The following is a 24,660-nucleotide window of genomic DNA, read 5'->3' on the forward strand; positions in this document are numbered from 1 at the left end:
GATGGAGCCAGGGATGGGGACAGGGATGGGGGACAGGGATGGGGACAGGGCTGGGGACAGGGCTGGGGACAGGGATGGGGGGACAGGGATGGGGACAGGGATGGGGGACAGGGATGGGGGACAGGGATGGGGGACAGGGATGGGGACAGGGATGGGGGACAGGGATGGGGGACACAGCTGGACACACCCGTGTCCCACCCCCTGGCACTGGTGCAGGACACTGGGAATTCCCACCATGGCCCTCCTTTGGTTTTCCCGCCTGGAAAAGGGTCCAGAGGGTGTCCCAGGGGTGTCCCAGTGGCCCCAGTGCCCTGCACCCAGTTCCTCCCACCAGTGGCCTCCAGTTAGCCCAGCCCGGCACCAGCATCCCAAGTTACTCCAGTGCCCACACACCAGTGCTCCCAGTTAACCCAGCCAGGGACAAGTGCCCAGTGGGTAGAGATGGGGGGCAGGGATAGAGCTGGGGGAACTGGGAGCACTGGTGTGCTGGGTACTGGGAGCACTGGGAGCACTGGTGCAGGGGCTGCTGGGGCACGAGGCTTGTCCCTGGGCTGGGGTAATTGGGAGGTTACTGGTGCAAGGCACTGGTGCAGGGACGTGGTAGCACTGGGGGCACTGGTGTCAATGGTGTCACTGGTGTTCCTGGTCATCCCAGTGTCACTGGTGTCTCTGCTGTCCCTGATCACACCAGTGTTCCTGATCTCACCTGGTCACACTGGTGTCACTGGTGTCACTGGTGTCACTGGTTTCTCTGCTGTCACTGGTGTCACTGATGTCCTCACTGGTGTCACTGGTGCCACTGATGTCACCGGTGTCCCTGCTGTGAATGGTTTCTCTGATGTCATTGGTGTCCCTGGTGTCACTGGTCTCATTGCTGTCACTAGTGCCCCTGGTCACACTGGTGTCACTGGTGTTACTGGTCACATTGGTGTCACTGGTGTCACTGGTGTCATTGGTTTCTCTGCTGTCACTGGTGTCATTGGTGTCACCGGTGCCTCCCTGCTATCGCTGGTGCCCCGGTCACACTGGTGTCCCCGGGTGTCCCCGGGTGTCCCCGCCGTCCCCGCGGGTGCGCGGCCCCTTTAAGCCCCGTGTCAACAAACCCCCCCCGCTCCTCCTCCCTCCGCCAGCGTCGTGACGTCACACGCGGCGCGCCGCGCGCAGCCTCCGCGGCGCTGGGTGGGCGTGGCCTGCCCAAATACGGGGTGGGGGGGCACGTCCAAAATACGGCGCGCGCAGGCTCGGAGGGAGGGGCGTGGCTTTACCTGGGGAGGCGCGGCTTGAGCGGCGCGCGGGGAGGGGGGCGTGGTATGTCCGTTCTGGGGGGGGCGTGACCCGCTCTTCCGGGGGGGGGCGCGGTCTGCCGCTTGGGGGGCGTGGCCTGTCCCTTTGGGGGAACACTGTAAGTGCATCGGGGGCGTGACCTACCCTCGGAGGGCGTGGCCTGCCCCTCGGAGGGGGCGTCGCCTTGTCCGCGGAGGGGCGCGGCCCGCCCCCTCGGTGGGCGTGCCCCCGCGGCGGTGGGCGTGGCCGCGCGTGCCCGTGCCCCGCGCGGCGCATGCGCGGTGCGCGCGGCGGCGCGGGGCGGACGCGGCGGGTCCGGGCCCGGCGCAGCGGGGGCGGAGGCGCGAGCGGAGCATGAATGGGGCAAGATGGCGGATCATGTGCAGGTGAGGGCGGCGGGGGGGCACCGGGGGGGGATCCCCGCGCCGCGCACACACGCGCGCGCACGTACACACACGGAGGGGACCTGCCCGCCGCGCACCGCCTGCTGCTCCCCCCCCCTCCACCGCCCCGCGCGGCCCAGCCCAGCCCCGGCACGGCCAGGCCCGGCAGGCCCCGCGCGCGGCCCAGGCGGCGGCGGCGGCGGCGGCGGCGGCACAACAGGCCCCGCGGCCGAGGCGTCCCTCCGTGTGTGCCCCCGACCCTCCGTGCGGCCCAGCGTGTGCCCCCCGGCCCCGCCGTGTCCCCACCTTGTTTACCCCCGGCTCGCCCCGCCGTGTGTCCCACCCGTCCATCCTTGTGTTCCCGCGACCCTCTGTGTGTCCCCCCCGGCCCTCCATGTGCCCCCGGCACCCTCCGTGTGGCCTGCTGTGTCGCCGCCATCCCCGCCGTGTCCCCACTGTGTGTCCCCCCCGGCTCGGCCCTCCGTGTGTCCCCACGTCATCCGTGTGTGTCCCCGTGTCCCACCCCGATCCTCCGTGTGTCCCACCCTGTGTACCCCCAGTTCCCTCCCCTGCGTGTTCCCGCCGTCCCCCCATCCATCCGTGTGTCCCCCTGACTCTTTATGTGTCCCCCCGGCCCTCCGTGTGTCCCCTCTGTTCCCACCGTCTCTGCACCCCCATCCCCGCCTTGTGTCCCCCCCGTGTCCCCCCATTCTCTCCATACTGTCCCCATGTCCCCCCCGTGTCTCCCTCCCATCTCCCTGTCCCCTCTCTGGGTCTCCCCCATCCCTGCCATGTCCCCCCCAGATCCCTTTGCCCCCTCTCCCAGCTGGCACTGTGAGGCTTTACAGCATTCCTGGTCGGGAAATATTTGGGAAAAGGACAACTCAGACCCCGCTTTTCTCCTTGGAAACCCAACACCCCATCCCTGTCCCTCTCTCCTCTCCTGAGTTGGTCCCAGTGTTGGGATTCCCATCCTTGTGGGGATCCTTGGGATCCCTGGCTGTGTTTGGTTTGTTTTCCAGCTGTGTGGAAGACTTTGGAGTGCAGGTAAAGGGTTTTTAAAGGGCGTTGGAAGTGAAACCCGGCGTGGAGAAGTTCATGGTGCTGGAGCCAGGAAGGAAATCAGGGGTGGCAGTGGCTCCCAGGGTGGTGTGGAGGGACCAAAACCCCTCTGAAAGGGACCAAAACCCCCTGAAAGAACCCAAGTCTCCTCTGAAAGAACCCAAACCCCTGTGAGCAGACCAAAGAGCCTCAGAAAGGGACTCAAAAACCATTTGAAGGGGACTAAAACCCCTTTGAAAGGGACCCAAACCTTCTGAAGGGGACCCAAACCCCTCTCAAGGGGACCAAACCCCTCTGAAGGGACCCCAAAACCCTCTCAGGGGGCCAAACCCTGTTGTGAAGGACCCAAAACCCTGTGAAAAGGCCCCAAAAACCTTCTGCAAGGGCCCAAACCCCCTGAGGAGCCACTGCTGTCGCTGTGAGGGCCAGAAAAAGTAAAAATAGGTGCAGCTGGGGGTGTTTTTGCATAATATTTTGGTTGAGCTGGCGCTGGATTTGCATAGTGGCCAAAAACCTGGATAAACTGTAATGGCTGGGAGTTATTTATTATCTCTGCAACTTTTTAAATAAATATATTCTCCACTCGCTCCCCCTGTGAACCACAAGGGTGAGCAGTTTATTAACTCAGGAGGGAAACCTGGGAGGGTGTTGGGAAATGTTTCCTGGGTGATCCCAGGGGAGGAGAGGGGATTGCTGCATTGCCAAACACGGCTTTCCTGGGGAGAAAAAAACCCTAAAAACCTGAGCTGGGTGGAGCTTTACCTTCCTGGCACCTGTGGTTTAGGCACTGAGCTGCTCCAAAACTGCTGGAAATCCCGGGTTTTCCTTGTTAAATGTGGGATTGAGCGAGGGGAAGTTGGAGCTGCAGGAACAGGGTTGGAATTTCTGTGTCCAGCGTGGTTAAAGTTTAACAGCAGGGCTTTGGGAGATGTTCCACGGGAGGGAAAAAGGGGGTTGGAAATGGATTTAAAGCACCTGCAGCTCCAGGAGCTCCTGAACGGGACAAACAGTGGTGGGGCTGGAGCTGGAGCTGGAAGGGGGTGTGGAATTGTCTCCTGAAGGGACTCAGAGTGACAGAGGGGAGGGTTAGGTTGGATTTTGGGAAGGAATTCTTCCCTACCACGGGCAGGGACACCTTCCCCTATCCCAGGTTGCTCCAGCCTGGCCTTGGACACTTCCAGGGATCCAGGGGCAGCCACAGCTTCTCTGGGAATTCCATCCCAGCCCCTCACCACCCTCCCAGGGAGGAATTCCTTCCCAATATCCCACCTAACCCTCTGGCAGTGGGAACCATTCCCTGTGTCCTGTCCCTCCATCCCTTGTCCCCAGTCCCTCTCCAGCTCTCCTGGAGCCCCTTTAGGCCCTGGAAGGGGCTCTCAGGTCTCCCTGGAGCTTTCCCTTCTCCAGGTGAACCCCCCCAGCTCTCCCAGCCTGGCTCCATCACTGATATTCCTTAGCCATAAAATGTTAGGGAAAGGAATAAGAGCTGCTGGTCTGTTCCCAGAGCTGTGAGCTGGAGAAGGGAAGGTTGAGGTGGGATATTGAGGAGGAATTCTTCCCTGGGAGGGCAGTGAGGGGCTGGGCTGGAATTCCAGGAGAAGCTGTGGCTGCCCCTGGATCCCTGGAAGTGTCCAAGGCCAGGCTGGGATAGTGGGAGGTGTCCCTGCCCATGGAAGGAAGTGGAATGGGATGAATTTAAAGTCCCTTCCAACCCAAACCACTCAGTGATTCCATGATTTTTTTCCCTGCAGGCAAAAGCTGCAGCTCTGGGTTTTCCTGCAGAGAGCAGAGTGTGACATTCCCTCCCAAACAGGGAGTTCTGTGGCTGCTGGAAGTTGTGGGTTAATCAATAAATGAAATTATTGGTGAGGGCTCTTCCCAGAGCCCAAACCTCTGGATTTGGGACACTGACCCCCCGTGTCCCATCCCAGCAGCTGTGGGGTTATCCAGTGCCATGGGGAGATGCCCACCCTCAGTGGGTGATGGGGAGGGCTGTTTCCATGGAATGTGCCTTGGGAGTGGGCCTTGGTTTAGTGGGAACAGGCCTTTGGAACTTCTGGAGTTGTACTGTCATTATTTTTCAGGGATTTGGGCCAGGTGAGATGAAGCCCCAAACCGTTTTTTAGGGCTTTGTACTTGTGATGAAACCCAGACCTATTTTTGGGGGATTTTTACCTGGTGTGGTGAAGCCCAAAAATATTTTTTTAGGGCTTTTTGCTGCTGTGGCAAAACCCAAACCCATTTTTTTATGGGTTTTACGTGGTGAGATGAAGCCCAAATCCATTTTTTATGGATTTTACCTGGTATGATGAAGCCCAATCCCATTTTTCTGGGCTGTATCCCAGCTAAAGTTCTTTACTTTTCCATGTGGAGCAGCAGAAAAGGATAAAAGACAAACTTTTAAGGCCCCAATGAACCAGAATATCGTGTTTTCATCTCCAAAAAATTAGGAATTACGGGAATTGTGAGTGACCTCTCCCAGTTTTTAGTGGGAATTGCATGCCTGGAGCTGGCTGTGGTGCTTTCCCAGGGAACAAAGGCTGCAGTGACAGGGATACAGGAGCAGGAGGAATCAGATGATCCCCGTGGCTGCAAAGAAAACCCCTCGAGCAAATTGTTCTACACCAACTTTCCCACTTAAAAAAAGCTCTGGAAATAGATATTTTGGGCTTTTCCAACTCCTGTAAACGGCAGTTGGACCTTCTGGGAGCAGGGATGGGGAAAGCAGGGAACTGTCATCACTCTGGGGGCAAAAATGAATCCCATTCCTGCTTTTTTTCCCCCTCTGGAAGCAGATTTCTCCCATTTTTACTTCTTCTTCCACTTCCTTTAATGTTTTTCCGTGGCTGTTCCTGGGGGAGAAGGTCCGTGGTGGGATGAGGATGGATTTTGGGATCGTGTTGGGTGTTTTAATTGGAATTTTAAAAACCATCTGAGTGATCAAAAAATTGTCACTTTTGGGTTTTTATCATTGGCTGTGCTCAGCTTGGCTCCAGGGGGGGAGAAATTTGGGATCCTGAGGGGTAACAGGGTGTCCTGGAAAGCTGAAATGGGAGAAATTTGGGATCCTGAGGGGTAACAGGGTGTCCTGGAAAGCTGAAATGGGGGAAATTTGGGATCCTGAGGATGTCCTGGAGGGATTTAAATTCCATGGTGGATGTGGCACCTGGGGATGGTTGGGGTGGGGAAGGATTGGACTCAGTCTTGGATGTCTTTTCCAACCTGAATTCCCTGATTCTCAGGCAGGTGCTGAGGCAGAGAAGTCAGGAATCTGGCATCCCAAAAGGGAATTGTATCCCATTTTTTGCTCCCACACCATCTGATTTTAGGGTGTTTCCAATCCCAGAGTTTTCCAACCTTTCCCTCCCCGGGGTTGGAATCTCCTTTGTGCTGTTCCCACGTGCCGAGGGGACACGATTGTTTTTCCCAGACCCTTTCCCGAGGCAATTCCTTCCCCAATCCCGAATTTTTCCACTTCTTGCGTGTTTCTGAATTATTCCAAAGGATCCTTTTTTTTTTTTCTTCTGGCTCAACCCCAGTTTGGCTTTGGGAATCCAGAGGGAACCCTGGAGATCCGTGATTCCCCCTCGGGGAAGTGCTGCCTGACTGCAAATGACTTCAAATCCCTGGTTTTTGTTTCTTTTCCTTCCAGCTTTTCCCCCTTCCCCGTGTCCCTGAAAACTTACAGAGGACTTGGGTTTCTCTTGGAATAGCCCAAGGGAATGTTGTGGACCTGGGGAGGTGGAAACACTGGTTTGGCTAAAAATAGAGGCCAGCAGCGTTTCCCCTTTTTTAAATTGAATTATTTAAGTGATGTGCCTTTGGAAACTTTGTTGTTTGGATACTCAGCCCCAAAGCTGTGGAATTACCAGCGGGAGATGTTGGATTTCAGCTGGAAGCTGGAGGGATATGGGGCAGGGGGGCAGTTCAGGATCCAGATTTTGGTGGATTAAAAGCAATTCCTGAGCTCGGGGGGCTCCACAGGGAGAGGTTTGTTCCTGGTGCCCTCAGCCAACACCTGGGAGGGAATTTGGGGGGACTTTGGGGGTCCTGGGAGGGACTTTAAAGGTTCCAAAGGGAACCTTGGAGGTCATGAGGGAACTTCAGAGGGCCCAAAGGGGATTTTGGAAGTCCTGGAAGGAACTTTAGAGGTCCTAAAGGGGACTTTGGAAGTCCTGGAAGGGACCTTGGAGGTCCTGGAAGGAACTTTAGAGGACTCAAAGGGAATTTTGGAGATCTCAGGTGGAGACCTTCACCTGGAAGTCCTGTAAGGGACTTTGGAGGTCCTGGAAGGAACTTTGGACATCCCGGAGGGGACCTTGGAGGTCGTGGAGGGAACTTTAGAGGACTCAAAGGGGATTTTGGAGGTCCTAAAGAGAACTTTGGAAGTCCTGGAAGGGACCTGGAAGGAACTTCGGAGGTCCCAAAGGGGAATTTTGGAAGTCCTGGAAGGAACTTTAGAGGACCCAGGGGGGATTTTGGAAGTCCTGGAAGGAACTTTAGAGGACCCAGGGGGGACTTTGGAAGTTCTGGAAGGAACCTTGGAGGTCCCAGAGGGAACCTTGGAGGTCCCAGGGGGAACTTTAGAGGATCCAAAGGGGATTTTGGAAGTCCTTGGAGGTCCCAGGTGAGGTGTCCCACCCCGATCCTTTTGACTCCCAGTTCCTCCCTCTTTGTTCCCGCCGGACAGGGCTGTTATGGCTGGGTCATCCCGGTGTTTTGGTGGAATTCTGTTGGAAAACCCCGTGCCCTGGTGTCGCCAGGGCAGTGTTTGGGAACACAGAGATTAGGGGAGTTACAGTCCAAGGACACCCGGCTGGAAAAGGCTCGCTCGGGGGTTTCTGCTCTGCCCTGGATCGTGGCTGGGACTGCCACCAGCTCTCCCAGCCTGGCTCCATCACTGGTATTCCTCAGGCATAAAATGTTAGGAAAAGGAATAAGAGGTGCTGGTCTGTTCCCAGAGCTGTGAGCTGGAGAAGGGAAGGTTTAGGTGGGATATTGAGGAGGAATTCTTCCGAGGAGGGGCTGGGCTGGAATTCCCAGAGAAACTGTGGCTGCCTCTGGATCCCTGGGAGTGTCCAAGGCCAGGCTGGAGCAAACTGTGATAGTGGGAGGTGTCCCTGCCCATGGCAGGGGGTGGCACTGGATGATTTTAATCTATTAAAATCTATTCCATGATCCCATAACACGAGTTTGGCTTCGTTGGAATTCCGCCCAGTGCCGGTTTTCCTTTGGGCTCTCCGGGCACATCCCTCCCCATCCCGTGCCAGCCCAGGCCCGTGGTGCCAGCAGGATCCCGAGTGTCCCTGTGCCAGCCCCTGCTGTCTCATGCTTTGCTCCTTATCTGGCCCCCCCAGAGCTCCAGCCCAGCATAATCGTCCTGTCAATGGTATTTTTTTTTATCTTGGTTGAAGGAGAAGGTGCTGCCCGAGGCCTTGTGTGGCTTTCCAGCCTGGAATAAGCCTGGGTGTCACTGCCAGTGTTCAAATGTCCCGAAAATTCAACATTTTTGCACCTGGAATGCGGGATCTGGGCAGCTCAGCTGCTCTGCTCAATACTAAGAGTTGAGTTAAGGCACAAAAGGGAGTCAGGCATTCCCAAAAATTGCATGTGAAAGGTTTTCCATAGGAGAAATTTATTCCTTGGATTACAGTTCTCAGGAATCTGGGGAGGGTTTGTTTGTTGTTTTGGTTTTTTGTTTTGTTTTGTTTTTTTTTTGTGGATATTTGAGCACATTAAAATAAGAAAATAAAATTACCATTTACAGGCAGGAAATGTTGGATGAGGACTCCCAAGTTTGGGATTCAGCCTTCCCTCAGAGTTGCCCTCCTAGGCTTTGGTGCTTCTCCTCGTGTCCTTAAATGCCCCCCATCCCCTCAGAGCTCCATGTCCAGGGATCCTGTGAGGAGGAGGATGAAGGATTCCCTGGGCCAGCTGACGCTGCACAGTCAGAGGCACTGAAAATACGTTTAAATCCTGGTTGGATTCAACTTCCTGCCTTTTCCACAGGAGGGATTTTTTCAGGAATTCTGTGCTTTGGTGCCCATTCCTCTGTGTCCCTGGTGCCGGGTCTCCAGCTGGCACACGGGCTGTTCTCTTGGATTTTGGGAGCTGATTCCTTGTGCCCTGTTCCCTCTGGCTCCGAGGGAGTTAACTGGGATCTGCAGGAAGGCTGGCACGGATCAGGCACTGGCACAAACAAGGGGGTTTTGTCACAGCCACTGTCACACAAAAGCAGCCACCGAGGCCTGGGAGTCGCAGGGAATTGGCATTGGGAGGTGGGAACAAAACTCCAGGGAAAGCCCTTCCCTGGCTCCCCCGGGAATTAGTGCACAGGGGTGGAAAATTGTTAAAAACTCGGGACCTTTTTTTTTTTAACCAGAGTTTTAGTGTGTTGTGGGCTGTGGTTCCTTGTTGTCCTGCCAGGCTGGTGGAGCTGCTTCCCAAGGATTTGTGTCCAGGGGAGGGAATGGAGTGGGGAAAGGCTGGAGCGGCTGAGGGAGCTGGGGGGGCTCAGCCTGGAGAAAAGGAGGCTCAGGGGGGACCTTCTGGCTCTGCAACCCCCTGACAGGAGGGGGGAGCTGCCAGGGAACAAGGGACAGGAGGAGAGGGAACGGCCTCCAGCTGTGCCAGGGGAGGCTCAGGTTGGATATTGGGGAAATTCCTTCCTGGAAAGGGTTGGTCAAACATTGGAACTGCCCAGGGAGGTTTGGAGTGCCCAGCCCTGGAGGTGCCCAGGGAAGGACAGGCCGTGGCACTCAGTGGACAAGGTGGGGATGGGGCACAGGGTGGGCTCGATGCTCTGGGAGGGCTTTTCCAGCCTCAGTGATTCCATGATTCCACACCCATGGACAGAAGGTGTTGCTTCTCAAGCTGATAAGTGGCTGGCAGGGTTATCACGGCCCCGTGGAATGGTTTGGGTTGGAAGGGACCTTAAATCCCCTCCCATTCCAACAGGGACACCTCCCACCAGCCCAGGTTGCTCCCAGGGAAGATGATCCGCACCAACACCTTCCTGCAGGGGAGGCTTTGCCAAGTGATTTTTAAAGAAGTGGCAGTGGCTCTGTGATGGGAGCAGCGGGAGCTGGGAAAAGCTGAACTGGAGTCCGGGGGCTTCCAGTGCTTTATGGCCCGTGGTTTATGTTCATGGGAGATTTTTGGGGATTGTCTGTGTGGGGTTTGAGTCTTTGGGGTTTGCTTTGCTCAGAAACCCTGTCCAGGTGCTCTCTGGCACTTGGCAAAGTTTTCTCTTGTTCCTCTAAAGTATTGGAGCAATATTTTCCGTGAGATTCTTTTTAAAAAAAAAAAGAGAATAAGAAAGAATCAGAGCTCTGGAATATGGTACAAAGTAAGAGCATTGTTGCAGAGGGTCCCTCTCTGTGTTCCTTTTCCTCTGGTGATGATTCTGGCAGCAGAGATCCCCCCCTTGGTGTGGTTTTGGCCTGGAATTGCTGGAATTGCTGTGTCGGGAAAGCGCTCGGCTGTGCCCTGATGGGAACACGGATCCGCCGGCTGATCCCAGCCGGGACTTGGATTTGCATAACAGCCTCTCCTCCAAAAATGAAGGAGACAGTGGTTGTTATCCTTGTTTTTATAACAGCACAAAAGGACGCTGTGCTGGCCCCTCTTCACCCCTGGGACCCTCCGGCACGTGCAGGTGACAACACCCGGTTCCAGATCCAGAGGCACAAACCCTGGGAATGTTTTTCCCTCTGTCTGCAAAGGCACTTTTTTTTTTGTTTTTAAATTAGGACACCTCAGATTTCACTGGGGGAAGCCCATCTGCCCGGATCAGAGCTCGGGATGGATCTTTTCCAGCTGTCTGAGCACACAGAATCTGCATGGGGGGTTTATTTCCCTTCCCATGGTTCGGGGACTTCTGTGATTCCATAAAGTCCAGGCAAAGGGAACAGGAACAAAGTTTGTGAGGGATTTGGCACTGTCTGACATGAGATGCATGTGAGGGTGGGGTTTTTTTTGGCTATTAAAATGTGCAGATTAGGATTATCACCTAAGGAGACCCCCCCTGGATCGCTGTGTCTGGTTCTGGTGCTCCCAAGGTCAAAAGGATGTGGATCTGTTGGAGTGAATCCACAGGAGGCCACAAACTTGTCAGGGGACTGGAGCACCTCTGCTCTGGAGCCAGGCTGGGGGTGTTCACCTGGAGAAGAGAAGGATCCAGGGACCCTTCCAGGGACTCCAGGAGAGCTGGAGAGGGACTGGGGACAAGGGATGGAGGGACAGGACACAGGGAATGGCTTCAAACTGCCAGAGGGCAGGGATAGGTGGGATACTGGGGAGAAATTCCCCCGTGTGAAGGTGGGGAGGCCCTGGCACAGGTTGCCCAGAGAAGCTGTGGCTGCCCCTGAATCCCTGGAAGTGTCCAAGGCCAGGTTGGAGCAACCTGGGCCAGTGGGAGATGTCCCTGCCCATGGCAGGGGGTGGAACAGGATGGGCTTTAAGCTCCTTTCCAACCCAATCCAGTCTGTGATTCCATGGAAAAGGCGAAAATGGGGAGGCCAGGTGGTACTTTGTCAGGTGTGAGAGGTGGCTGGGAAATTCCCGTGCAGGGAATTCCAGGAGTTCAGTGGAAGAACCAAACTCGGCGCTGAGCGTCTTCGTCCCTTTGCCATCAGCAGAGTCAAACACGTCGGGGTGTGAACACACCCCCCTGAGGTGCTGCACAACTCACCTGCCCCCCTTCCTGTTCCTGACTGGAGTGTGTCCATGTTTTCCAGAGCCTGGCCCAGCTAGAGAACCTGTGCAAGCAGCTGTATGAGACCACGGACACGGCGACGCGGCTGCAGGCGGAGAAAGCCCTGGTGGAGTTCACCAACAGCCCCGACTGCCTGAGCAAGTGCCAGCTGCTCCTCGAGAGAGGGAGTGTACGTAAAACCCCCCCAAAACCCACCCCAAATCCACCCTGCAGGGGGGCACTGAGGAGGGAAACACCCCCGGGGGCTGGAGCGGGGTGTTCATATTCCATATTCCACACCCGCGCTCCCGGATCTCGATTTGGGAGCCGCCGGTGCCCAAAAAAAAGCTGATTTTGCTGCTGCTGTGGGGGCACTTTATTGCCTCGTGGGCCCTGCTGGCTTCTCACAGGCTCCCACCCGGAGCTGCTGGGCTTTAAGTTGGAATCCCAGCCCCATGGGAGTGAAGCTTCTCCATAGGGAAAACGGGGTGTGCAGGGAAATTCCGAGGGGGTAAAGCCGGCGGTGCTCCTTCTGGAATGTTGCCTTGGAAATCTGCCCCTGCTGTAGGGTTGGTTTAATAATCCAGCAGGTTAAAACAGAGGAAAGAAAAAAAAAAGCTGGATCATGTGCTGTGGAATTAGTGTGGCAGAAAGGGTGGGAATGGTGCCGGCAGTAAATCCCGCCCGGCTCCCGGAGCTGTCTCCCTGGGAAGTGGCCACTTGGTTTTCGCTTGGAATCAGCAGAAATCCCGTTCCAAAGGGCTGTGCCCCGTGATCCTTTGGCAGGACGTGCATCCAGCTCTCCTGCTGTCAGATTGGAGCCTTGTCCATAAAGTAGGAAACACTAAACTGTTGGGAAGAGTCGAGTTCTCCGGGAGGAGGGAAAGGAGACGGATGTTAAAGGCTCCACAAACTTCCCCAAAACTTCACTTCTCCCTACATTTGAAGCCCAGTGGATTCCAAACAAGCTTTTGATTGGAAGCTTTTCCAGTGGGAATGAGGAGCTGGTTTACCTCAGGACAAATAGTGATATGTATTTGTAAGGAAAGGTCCTGAAGCCCAGTTTAATCCAGAGTGGGATCCATTCTCCCTCCAAATTTGGGGTTTTTGTTCATTCCGGGATCTGACTCCTGTTGTACCCACAGACCTTGGGAATATTGGAATAAAGGGCTTTCCTTCATTGATCCCAAGCTTTGTCCAGTCCTATATATTACAGGCAAAATGCCTGTCATTCCCTGGCTGTAATTTAGGGAGTGGGATCAGCCAGGGGGGTTTAGGGGCCTGAATTCCATCAGTTAGATCAGAGCTGGGTGGTCCTTAAGAAATACATTTTAACCTGGATTTACCAACCCAGGGCAAGCTCTAATTGCTTCTTGATGTATCTTAACACACTCCTGGGATAATTCCAGGTGTGGAATTTTAGGAAACTTCACAGATTTTGACTGTTTTTGCTTTCAGTGGCACTTCCATTGTCTTTTGCTCATTAAGCTTTTCCTTCTTCAAATCCGAATTTGTTTTACTTTAGTGTCTGTAAAACCATAGAATAAATACATCTAAATAATGCTGCTGCTGATAATAATAATAATAATAATAATAATAATAATAATAATAATAATAATAATAATAATAATAATAATAATAATTCTGTGTAGAATATTTAGACCTGCCAGTTAAATGAATGCTTTAAACTCAAATATTCGCAGAGGAATTAGCTTAAAATCCATTAAAAATTCGTTGCTGCTGGCTCTGAACTGTGCAATAAAATTCTCTCTTGTGTTTTGGGTTTGTTTTTCCCTCTTCCCAGTCCTCCTACTCCCAGTTACTGGCAGCCACCTGCCTTACCAAACTGGTGTCACGCACAAACAACCCCCTGCCGCTGGAGCAGCGAATAGATATCCGTAAGTATGGAATTTTTCTCCCCAAGTTCCTGGGAATATTCACCATCTGGCCTTTGATCCGTGGCTGGGAGGTTTCCTGGAACCTCCAGTTTGGGCATCCTGAGGTTTGGGATGCTCAGAAAGGCGAGGGAAACGTAGGAAGTAACAGAGTTCAAGGCTAAATATCCGGAATTTTTCCGGATGAAAAATGGGTTTTAAACCCCCTTCCAACCCAATCCAGTCTGTGATTCCATGGAAAAGGTGAAAATGGGGAGGCCAGGTGGTACTTTGTCAGGTGTGAGAGGTTGTCACACACTTTGTCAGGTGTGAGGGTTGATGGTTGGACTGGATGATCTCAGAGGGCTTTTCCAGCCCTAAGTTTTAGATTTTTCCATGATTTTTTGTACAAGCAACTGATGGTACCAACAACTCAGCCTCGAGGGGTGGGAATCCCTCCTTTCCAGCCCCTTCCCAGGTCTTAAACCCACAAACAAAGGGTCGATCTTTCCCTCCAACCCGCTCCTCCCTTCAAACCCCTTCCCACCTCATTTCCACGTGTCATGTTTGGTGGTGGAATCCCTAACCCTGGAATTGTCTGGATGTGGCACTTGGAGGGACATGGTTTGTGGTTGATGGTTGGACATGGTTTAATGGTTGATGGTTGGACATGGTTTGTGTTGACCTGGGTTGATGGTTGGACTCTATGATCTCAGAGGGCTTCTCCAACCTTAATTTTTAGATTTTTAATTAATTCCATGATTTTTGGTACCAACAAGTGATGGCACCAACAACTCAGGCTCGAGGGGTGGGAATCCCTCATTTCCAACCCCTTCCCAGGTCTTAAACCCACAAACAAAGGGTCGATCTTTCCCTCCAACCCGCTCCTCCCTTCAAACCCCCTTCCAGTTGACTTCCACACGCCCAGATGCCGTGTCCCGCCGTGTTTTCCAGGGAATTATGTGCTCAACTACCTGGCCACGAGGCCGAAGCTGGCGACGTTCGTGACGCAGGCGCTGATCCAGCTCTACGCCCGCATCACCAAGCTGGGCTGGTTCGACTGCCAGAAGGACGAGTACGTCTTCAGGAACGTCATCACCGACGTCACCCGCTTCCTCCAGGTCGGACCTTGGGCCTCGCCGGCCCCGGGGATCGGCCCAAATTCCCCCGGAATTCCGCAATTCCCGGAATTCCGCAATTCCGGGGCCGGGATTTGGCGGTTTGGGATTTGGGGGCTTCCCGGGCCGAGGGGCTGCCAGGACACATCAGTGCTTAGGATTTGAAATTTGGGGGAGCTGGGGTTTATTTCTAGTTCTTATAATTTAAAATGCGGGGATTTGAAATTGAAATTACATTCGAATTTAAATTCAAAATTAAATTTGAAATTTGAAATTAAATTCCAATTAAATTTGAAATTAAATTCCAATTAAATTTGAAATTAAATTCGATTTAAATTTGAAATTAAATTTGAAATTAAATTTGAAATTAAATTTGAAATTAAATTTGAAATTAAATTTGAAATTAGGTTTGACTTAAATTTGAAATTAAATTTAACTTGAATTGGAAATTAAATTAGAATTAAATTGGAAATTAAATTCAAGTTAAATTTGAAATTAAATTCAAATAAAATTGGAAATTAAATTCGAATGAAATTCGAATGAAATTTGAAATTAAATTAGAATGAAATTTGAAATTAAATTTGAAATTAAATTCAAATTAAATTGGAAATTAAATTGGAAATTAAATTGGAAATTAAATTGGAAATTAAATTGGAAATTAAATTTGACTTAAATTTCAAATTAAATTCGACTTAAATTCGAAATTAAATTTGAAATTAAACTTAAAATTAAATTCGAATTAATTTTTAAATTAAAAATTAAATTTGAAATTTGGGTGGGGTTTTTTCCCCGATAAAACTGAAGATAAATCATTTTTAGCCAAGCAGTTTTCCAAGCATTAAGCCAAGCTCAACCAAACCCTGAGCTGAGCCTGTTGCTGTGCTTTGCCCCCCAGGACAGTGTCGAGCACTGCATCATAGGAGTGACAATCCTGTCCCAACTAACGAATGAGATTAATCAAGTAAGTGCTACAGCCTTCCTCAGTGAAGTAAGTGTCCAATTTTCTCATTCATATTGTCCTGTCCTGCCTTTTTTGGGGGTTGATTTGGGGGTTTTTTACCCTGGGGGGGTTGTTTTTGGGGGCTCCCTCCTGTCTCTGTGTTGTTTTCAGTCGCTCCCCCCTCAGGGGAAGATGCTCCGAGCTCTCCTGTCCCAAGGAATCCTTTTGTTCCACTGGCATCTTCCATCTGCTCCCATGTTTTCAATGTGGGGTTTTTTTGGGATGGAGGGGAACAGAGCAAGGCTGAGGGATAAAACCAGACCTACCCAGTGAGGACTGAGCCCTTGTGTTGTCAGTCCCTCCTTGTTCAGCAGAGGAGTCACCAAACTCTGCCAGTTTTCAAACCATCAAACTGTGCCAGTTTTTAAACCATCAAACTGTGCCAGTTTTCCAACCATCCCTTTCCATCCAGGACCGAATTTCCCAGAGTTCCCAGCAGGGAATTCTCAGCTCCTGCTGGTTTCCTGGGGCCCAGTCCTTTCCAGGTGCTTCCCAGGTTGGCTCCTTGGTTTTGGGAGCCCTCCAAGGTTGTGCTGCCTCTTGGAATTGGGTGTTGGAAGTGGGAATGACTGGCTTCCTGTCCTGAGGAATCCTTTTATTTCACTGGCATCTTCCATCTGCTCCCATGTTTTCACTCCGGGGTTTTTTTGGGATGGAGGGGAACAGAGCAGGGCTGAGGGATAAAACCAGACCTACCCAGTGAGGACTGAGCCCTTGTGTTGTCAGTCCCTCCTTGTTGAGCAGAGGAGTCACCAAACTCTGCCAGTTTTCAGACCATCAAACTGTGCCAGTTTTCCAACCATCCCTTTCCATCCAGGACCGAATTTCCCAGAGTTCCCAGCAGGGAATTCTCAGCTCCTGCTGGTTTCCTGGGGCCCAGTCCCTTCCAGGTGCTTCCCAGGTTGGCTCCTTGGTTTTGGGAGCCCTCCAAGGTTGTGCTGCCTCTTGGAATTGGGTGTTGGAAGCGGGAATGAGTGGCTTTACCTGCTGCTATCCCGGATTCCAGCCTTTTTCCAGAACAAAGTCAGCTCCCCCGAAGGTCTCAAGGCAGCAGGAGGGTCACAATGTCCATGAAATCTCTGATTTTCCCAAGAAAACCAGGAGTAACCAAGGGTTTGATTTCAATGCCTTACTGAGTAACTAACCTTTAATTTTCCTGGGATATGAATCCAGGTGTTGGAGGAATCCCTGAGTGGGATTTGGAGGGTGATTAAATTGTTCCCAGAGCTGGGAATGGAGGAGAAGGTTTTGTCCTTCCCCAGTTCCTGCCTCTGGACTCTGGAGTTCAGCCCCTCTGAACTTCCCCAGCCTTAAATTTAAACCCTTTAAATCCAATTTGAACGTTTTCTGCACCCATTTCAGAGCCCCAAAATCACTTTAATTCCTCAAGGAGCAAATCCTGACCCTCAGATCTCCTCCTAAATCTTGATCCAGCCTTTTTACTGTTGCCATTTCCTTTGCAAAACCCAGATTTCATCTCCACAGAGGGGCTGGTCCTTCCCTTCCTTTCAGCAAGGATGGAAACAAGTCTGGTTTTTAAATATATATATGTATATAAATCCCTATAAATTAGGATGTGTCCATCAGCAAGGATGGAAAGAAGTTTGGGGTTTAAATATATATGTTATAATATTGTATAGTAGTGTATTATGATATATAAATATATATAAAATATAATATTATAGGTAATATTACAATATGTTATTATACAGTATAATAGTATCATATATAATGTACAGTAGTATATTTTATATATAATATATTATTATACAGTATTATAGAATATATTATTATATAGTATTAAATGCTATATTATTATACAGTGTTATATAGTATATATTATATAGACTTGCCTGGAGGTGCTGAGGGACTGGAGCTCACTGAGTTAAACCAAGGTCACTGATTTAAGACAGAGTTTAAATTTGGTTTAAACTGTTTTAAGCCTGATTTAAGCCCAGTTCAGGGATTTAAGCCAAATTCCCTGATTTAAGCCCAGTTCACTAATTTAAGATAAATTCCCTGATTTAAGCCCAGTTCACTAATTTAAGATAAATTCCCTGATTTAAGCCCAGTTCCTTGATTTTGGCACAGTTCACTGATTTGAGCCAAATCCTCTGATTTAAGCCCAATTCCCTGATTTAAACCAAATTTCCTGATTTAAACCAAATTCACCGATTATGCCAAATTCCCTGATTTAAATTAAATTCCCTGATTTAAGCCCAGTTCACTAATTAAAGCCAAATTCCCTGATTTAAACCAAGTTGGCTGCTTATGCCAAATTCCCTGATTTAAACTAAATTCCCTGATTTAAACCCAGTTCAGTGATTTAAACCAAATTCCCTGATTGAAGCCCTGTGACCTTGTGGTGAAGGAAAAGAAAAATGCTCATTTTCACCAGGCCAGAAATAAGTGAGATTTTTTCTTAAAGACCCTGAAATTTTAATAGTCTGAGCTGAGGAATAATTCAGTCTTAAAACACCTGACAAGTTTAGGTCCAGTTTTGCTCTGCCACCAACTGTTGGGGTGTTCCAGGGCTTTTCCTGCTCACCCAAAATATGAGGACAGGAGTGTTTGATGGGAAACTCAGTGTGGAAAACTGAGGTTGGTCCTGGTTCCTTCCATACTGGGTGAGGTGTTTGGAAATTTAAATTTAAGAGAGGTTCAGAAAAAACCAAAAAAAACCACAAAAACACCCCAACACAGAAACAAAACCAACAAAAATTACAAAAAAAATATTATTAAAAATAATATATTTTAAAAATGAGGAAAAAAAAGTAAAAATTAGAATTATTTAAGGAAAGCACAGAAAAATCTAACAGAAAAGAGATTTATTGGTGGGCTGCAGAAAGTCTCCATCCCACTGGGATATCCCAGCGGGTAACTCGTCCCAGCCAGGTGGGATTTGGCCACCCCATGTTTGGATAAATGGGAAAAATGGGAAGGATGCCTTCACTTTTCCCCCTTTTCCTGGGAGCCAGACCAGGTGCTCACCTCTGCTCCGGGGAGAGGGGCAGGACTGGGGTCGATTCCACCCCCCAAAGTCCGAGCTGGTGAGCTCTCCTGGGAGTTTTCTTCTCCCTCCTGCGGGTTCAGGAGGGGAATTTTAATGGCTGGGCCTTGTCCCTGGGTGTCCCCAGCACCTGCAGGGAGGATGGAACCCTTTGGAATTCCCAGTGGAAGCTCCTGGAATGCCCCGAGCGCTGCTGGAGACACCGCTCCCCATTTGGGAGATTGGAACTAAATCAGGAATTAAACCCGAAATTCAGAGTTAAACCCGGCCCAGCAGGGAGAGGGTTGGAAAAGGTGGAAAAGCCACTGCCCAGCCAGGAATAGGAGTTTATCCATGGAATTCTCCCCATCCTGGTGCATCCCCAGGGCTCCTGCTGGTTCTGCTGCTCCCTTTCCGGGAGTTCTGAGCTGCTTTTCCCTCTGCCAGGCGGACACAACCCACCCTCTGACCAAGCACAGGAAAATTGCCTCTTCCTTCCGGGATTCCTCTTTATTTGATATTTTCAACCTGTCCTGCAGTTTACTGAAACAGGTAAGGAGGGGCTTGGAGTCTTTACTGGGGGCTGAGTGGAGGGGAAACATGTTTGGGGGCTGAAATTCCCTCCTGGAAGGAGCTTCCTTATCCTAAACACTGGATTCTGGACTTGTTTTTCCAGGAAAACCTGGGCTCATTGAAGGAAGTTTTATGTCTAAATAAATCAATAAAAAACCAAGTAAAATTATTAATGAATATAATAAAAATATATAATAAGTATATTTTATATGTTATAGAAAAATACTACGTATTCATGAATATATTATATATTATAATTATATGATAATATATGATAATATATAATATTATATTTGTAATATTATAAAATCATATATAAAATATTTTAATGTATTATATATTGTATATATAATATATTGTATATCATGTATAATATATTGTATTATATAATATATTGTAATATATAATATTATATATTATATATATATATACATTATATATATTATAATTTATATATATATAGGTATTTTAACACACGATAAATATTGACTGTCTGGTGCTCCCCAGGTTTTTTCTGCTAATTATTGAGTCAACTTGCTTTAAAAATCAACTTTAAAAAGTCGATTTGAAGCAGGAATAAGTTGATCTGAGGCCAGAATAAGTTGATTTGAAGCAGGAATAAGTTGATTTGAAACCAGAATCAGTCGATTTGAAACCAGAATCAGTTGATTTGAAACCAGAATCAGTTGATTTGAAACCAGAATCAGTTGATTTGAAACCAGAATCAGTCGATTTGAAACCAGAATCAGTTGATTTGAAGTCCAGAGTGACAATCCAAAGGGTGGCTGGGCTGGCCAGGAGCACAGAGCGTGTTTAAACTGCAGTGGAATGACCCCAAAATTCCACATCTGTGGAGTTGTGAGTGTCAGCTGAGGGTATCCATGTTTTCCCTGCCCGGAGCAGCTCCTGGTTTCCCTGGGAGCAGCAGGATTGGATTCCCAATTGGATTCCCTCCCGGGAGGTGTCCCCGTGTTTAACCCGAGTCTTCCTTATCTCTGGATATCAAACCTGGCAGCTGCTCCCCAGGAGCAGGAAGGGAAGTGCTGCCTGTTTATCCCTCTCCTGGAAAGCCTGGAATGTGCCCGTGCCAACCCCTCCTGTGAGAACACGCCCGGTGCCTGTGCCACACCACCCTCGTGGTGCCACCTCCTGCTCCAACCTCAACCCTTGCCTGTCACCTGGATTTTTTATTTTCCTTTTTTCCCCTCCTTTTCCTGCCTTAATCCCGTGGTGTTTTCCAGGCTTCTGGGAAGAACCTGAACCTGAATGATGAAAGCCAGCACGGGCTGCTCATGCAGCTCCTCAAGCTCACCCACAACTGCCTGAACTTCGACTTCATCGGCACCTCCACGGACGAGTCCTCGGATGATCTTTGCACTGTGCAGATCCCAACCAGTTGGAGATCAGGTAACTGGGCTGCAGGAGGACCAGGGGCCTGCTCAGTCCTTCTCTTGAGCTCCATAAAAACCACGTGCATGGAATTCCAGAGGTTAAATCCAGCTTTTCCTTAGGGGGAAAACCACACAATCCACTCAGGGTGGGTCATCTTGACTCCTCTGCCCTTCCAGTCTTGCACCTCCCAGTTCAAAGAGCAGCAAACTGGTTGGGTTTTTCTTTTTTTTTTTAAATATATAAATAACATAATTTGGCACCTGTTCTCCACATCCTTGCTGTTCTCACCAGGCACTTGCACAGATTGTGTTCTTAAAATACTTCCCTGTCATTCTCCCTCAGTTCCAAGTGCCAGTGGGTTCCTTTATTTTCTAGGAAAAGGCTTTTTGCGTGAAACTACAAAATCCTTCGGCAGTTTTCTTGGGTTGGGGGTGCTTTGTGTGACAGATGCACTTGGCTTTGGGGATAAAATAAGCACCAGGCCCGTGTGGAAAGCAGGAAATGGAGGTAAAATGCTCTTTTCTGTTGCAGCATTCTTGGATTCTTCGACCCTTCAGTTGTTTTTTGATCTTTATCATTCCATCCCTCCTTCGTTCTCTCCTCTGGTAAGTCCAGTGCTCGTTTCCTTCCCTTCCAGGAAGGGTTTGTGGGATCCATGTGGGGAATTCACTGGTGGTTTAGTTTGACTTCACCCCACCCTGATGGCTCGTGTGTCCAAGTGCTGCCATTGAAGGTTTTTTAGGAGCATCCACAGGGTTTGGATTTGCCCTCAGAGCAGTTTTTGTGCTGGAATTCCAATTTTATCCTCCCATGGAGTCTGCCTGCTCAGCCCTGTTTTAGAGGGATGCAGCTGATGTTATTTCCTCTGTGCTCCTGCTGGATCCTAAAAGCACGTTAGGAGTAGTAGGTAGGAAGTCTGGGAACACCCCGAGGGATGGAATTTCTCCTTCCCCACTTTAAAACTAGGCCATGTCCCACTTGGATGAAAGGGCCAATAGCACAACTGAGCTAAAAGTTAAATTATTTCTTGGGGAAAAAAAAAGAAAAAAGAAAAGATTGCCTGCCAGGCATTTCTCTGCCTGATAAATATTTCCCATAATTAAAACTGCAAGGAAAACGAGCCCTTTGGCTACAGAGGGAAGGATTTTTTTTTCCATGGAGACACCACTGCTCGTGGTGGTGGAGGGTTATTGGCCAATTCTGAATTTAGAGCCTCAAATATTCATGAGAGGTTTGAAGTGTGAGACTGGGGGTTTTTTTGGTTGTTGTTAATGAGTAGAAATCCAGAGCAATTTAATTGTCCTGCCCCTGTGATGAGGGACTACCAGAACCAGCAGGAATGAGCAGGGAGGCCTTGCACTGCTCCAAGGGGTGGGGATTTGCCTCTGGATTGGGATTGCAGGTGCTGCTCACATCTAACTGCCCCTGCTCTTCACAGTCCTCTTCACCAGCCTCTTCCTGCTGCAGCTGCACCCTGGAATTTCCTCTGGATTTAAATTTCAGAGGTTCGGGTTTCTGTTTCTTGCCACTCTTTTATCCCCTGGAATACTTTCCCAAGTCTGTGTTACATTTCTCAGCTTTCCCAGCCAGTCCCAGTGTATTTTCAGGAATTCCAGCAGTTTTGGGAGCAGAGTTTGGAGCAAAGGAGGTTCGGGGGGACCTTCTGGCTCTGCAACTCCCTGACAGGAGGGGGGAGCCAGGGGGTTTGAACTCTTCTCCCAGGGAACAAGGGACAAGAGGAGAGGAAACAACCTCAGATTGTGCCAGGGGAGGCTCAGGTTGGACATCAGGAGGATTTTCTCCCTGGAAAGGGTGGTCAGGCATTGGAACTGCCCAGGGAGGTTTGGAGTCCCCAATCCTGGAGGTGTCCAAGGAAGGACTGGCTGTGGCACTCAGTGCTCTGGGCTGGATGGGCTGGTGGAAATCAGTCACAGGTTGGGCTCCATGACCTTGGAGGGCTTTTCCAACCCCAGTGATTCCCTGATTCTGTGATGCTGGGATGGAGCTGTTCCTTTGGGTGACTCCCGCTGCCGTAATTCCTTCCTGCACAAAATCACAAACCTGGAGCTGTTGTGTCACACACAGAGGAGCATCACACCTGTCACGAGGAGGAAACCTGCTGCTCCTGTGATTGTCCTAATCCTTGTTTTCCTGTTTATCCCCCTGTGCCCCTGCAGGTTTTGTCCTGCTTGGTGCAGATCGCCTCCGTTCGCAGATCCCTCTTCAACAACGCCGAGCGGGCAAAGTTCTTGTCTCATCTCGTTGATGGAGTCAAACGGATACTGGAAAACCCCCAGGTGGGTGTTCCAGGTGGAACTGGGGCTCTGCTTCCTCTTCATCGTGTTTCCCCACCAAAAATACCTCCAGTGTCCGTGTCCCACTTGATCACAGACACAGGAGGAAGAAGAACTTGGCGAAGGGGAGAAGGGTGCAATGTCCTGCTGCTCTCTTCCTTTTCTCAACCAAGGAAGGTTCAGGTTGGATAGCAGGAAAAATTCCTTCACTGGAAGAGTGCTTTGGCATTGGAACAGGCTGCCCAGGGCAGTGGTGGAGTCGCCATCCCTGGAAGTGTTCATAAAACAAGTGGATGTGGCACTTCCTGAGCCTCTTTATTGGGCAGGGGGGGATTTGGTCGAAGGTTGGGCTTGGTGACCGTGGAGGTCCCTTCCAACCTGTGTGGTTCTGTGACAATCTGAGCCCCTTGCAGTCACTGCTGAGCTGTTCCTCAGTTCCTCTCCCCTTTTTTTCCTCTCAGAGCTTGTCAGACCCCAACAACTACCACGAGTTCTGCCGATTGCTGGCGCGGTTGAAAAGCAATTACCAGCTGGGCGAGCTGGTGAAGGTGGAGAACTACCCCGAGGTCATCCGGCTCATTGCCAACTTCACTGTCACCAGCCTGCAGGTACCCCTGGCTCTCCTTCTCTTGTCTCCCCTTGAAACAAAAATCCCACCCCCCTGCTCTGTTCCCTGCCCCTTCATTTACGTTATTTTTGCCCCAAACCCCTCTCGGAGAATCCCGCGGTGTAGCCTTGATTATCCTGTGAATTCCTGCTGAATGGAGCTGGAGCAGCCTGTGGGGGAAGGCAGAGTTGCCATGCCTCCAGAGGCTTTTTCCAAATCCTAGCAGAGAAGAAAAAAAACCCCCAGCCTGTTAAATAAGGCTTATTTTTAGAATTGTGTCTCACTTCACGTCGCAGGGATCACCAGTAATAGGGATATCAAGCCGTATTCCCACTGAGTTTTCCACTGGTGTATCAAGCTTGTAACCACCCCCCTGCACAGGGCAGGGTTCAGAACATTGTACAGCTCAGATAATGCCTTTTGTTTGTTAAATTTTGATATCTGAAAGCAGCTTGAGGCTGCACAGGGGGTGTGAGGAGCTGTGCAGCACGAGCTCGACTGTGGTTGGGGACTGGAGGCTCAACTCCACATCCCAGGAACTCGGGATTATCTCCCTGAGTGCTGCTGATGCCACTGAATCCAGGTGTGCACTGGAATTCCTGGTTAATTTGACAACCAGGCCCTTCAAGCTTTTAGGTGCTGCTGTGTCCAGTGGAAGGTTCATTGCCCATGGGGAGTGGAAGGAGCTGAGCTCTGAGGTCCCTTCCAAACCGAACCACTCTGAGATTCTGTGATCTCTGCATCCCCCTCAACACCAAGAGATGCTGCCCCTGGCTCAGCAGACCTGATACTCCTCAAATTCCTTGTTCCCACTGGCATTTCCAGCGTGGAAACTCTACCAGTGCAAGGAGACCCCTCTGGCACCACCCATGGCCCTCCCAAGTCGGAGGAGGGGGGGGACAGGAATTCCACGATCCTATGAAAATAATCCGGGTAAAATAATCCAGATCATAACTCCTTGGGTTTGGTTTGTTTTTTCCTTCCCTTCCCTTTCCCTCTGGAAGCACTGGGAGTTTGCTCCCAACAGTGTTCACTACCTGCTGAGCCTGTGGCAGCGCCTGGCAGCGTCCGTGCCCTACGTGAAGGCCACCGAGCCCCACATGCTGGAGACCTACACCCCCGAGGTCACCAAAGCCTACATCACATCCCGCCTGGAATCCGTGCACATCATCCTCAGGTGAGGCCAGAGCCAGGGCTGGAGCTGCTCTCCTGGCAGGAAAGGCTTCCCAAAGGGAATTGGGGTTGTTCAGCTCCGGGGTGACCTCAGCGTGGCCTTCCAGGAAGGACCTGCTGGGAGCTGCAGCAAAGATGGAGAGAGACTTATTCCCAAGGACCTGGAGTGCCAGGAAAAGGGGGAATGGCTTCCCACGGACAGAGGGCATCGATTTA

The 24,660-nt window shown here is 50.6% G+C and overlaps 1 protein-coding gene across 2 annotated transcripts in view; it reads left to right on the forward strand.

Annotated features, from left to right (window-relative positions):
* The first annotated feature begins 1,544 nt into the window (after nt 1-1,544).
* XPO7 (exportin 7) overlaps nt 1,545-24,660 on the forward strand; it is a 42,127-nt gene continuing 19,011 nt past the window's right edge. Inside the window, exons 1-11 of one of the 2 annotated variants that reach the window (XM_051811797.1) lie at nt 1,545-1,670; nt 11,468-11,614; nt 13,229-13,322; nt 14,253-14,419; nt 15,312-15,377; nt 18,853-18,957; nt 20,220-20,385; nt 20,902-20,975; nt 22,548-22,667; nt 23,126-23,272; nt 24,276-24,448. In XM_051811797.1, coding sequence (XP_051667757.1) covers nt 1,653-1,670; nt 11,468-11,614; nt 13,229-13,322; nt 14,253-14,419; nt 15,312-15,377; nt 18,853-18,957; nt 20,220-20,385; nt 20,902-20,975; nt 22,548-22,667; nt 23,126-23,272; nt 24,276-24,448 — 1,277 coding nt within the window. In that variant the 5' untranslated portion in view covers nt 1,545-1,652. Of the gene's footprint in view, nt 1,671-11,467; nt 11,615-13,228; nt 13,323-14,252; nt 14,420-15,311; nt 15,405-18,852; nt 18,958-20,219; nt 20,386-20,901; nt 20,976-22,547; nt 22,668-23,125; nt 23,273-24,275; nt 24,449-24,660 lie in introns of both variants that reach the window. The other variant, XM_051811796.1, reaches the window with a different exon arrangement.

This window comes from Manacus candei, unplaced genomic scaffold (genome assembly GCF_025592945.1).
Source record: "Manacus candei isolate 608988 ecotype Guabito, Panama unplaced genomic scaffold, ASM2559294v1 h1tg000084l, whole genome shotgun sequence".
In the NCBI taxonomy this organism is placed as follows: domain Eukaryota; kingdom Metazoa; phylum Chordata; class Aves; order Passeriformes; family Pipridae; genus Manacus; species Manacus candei.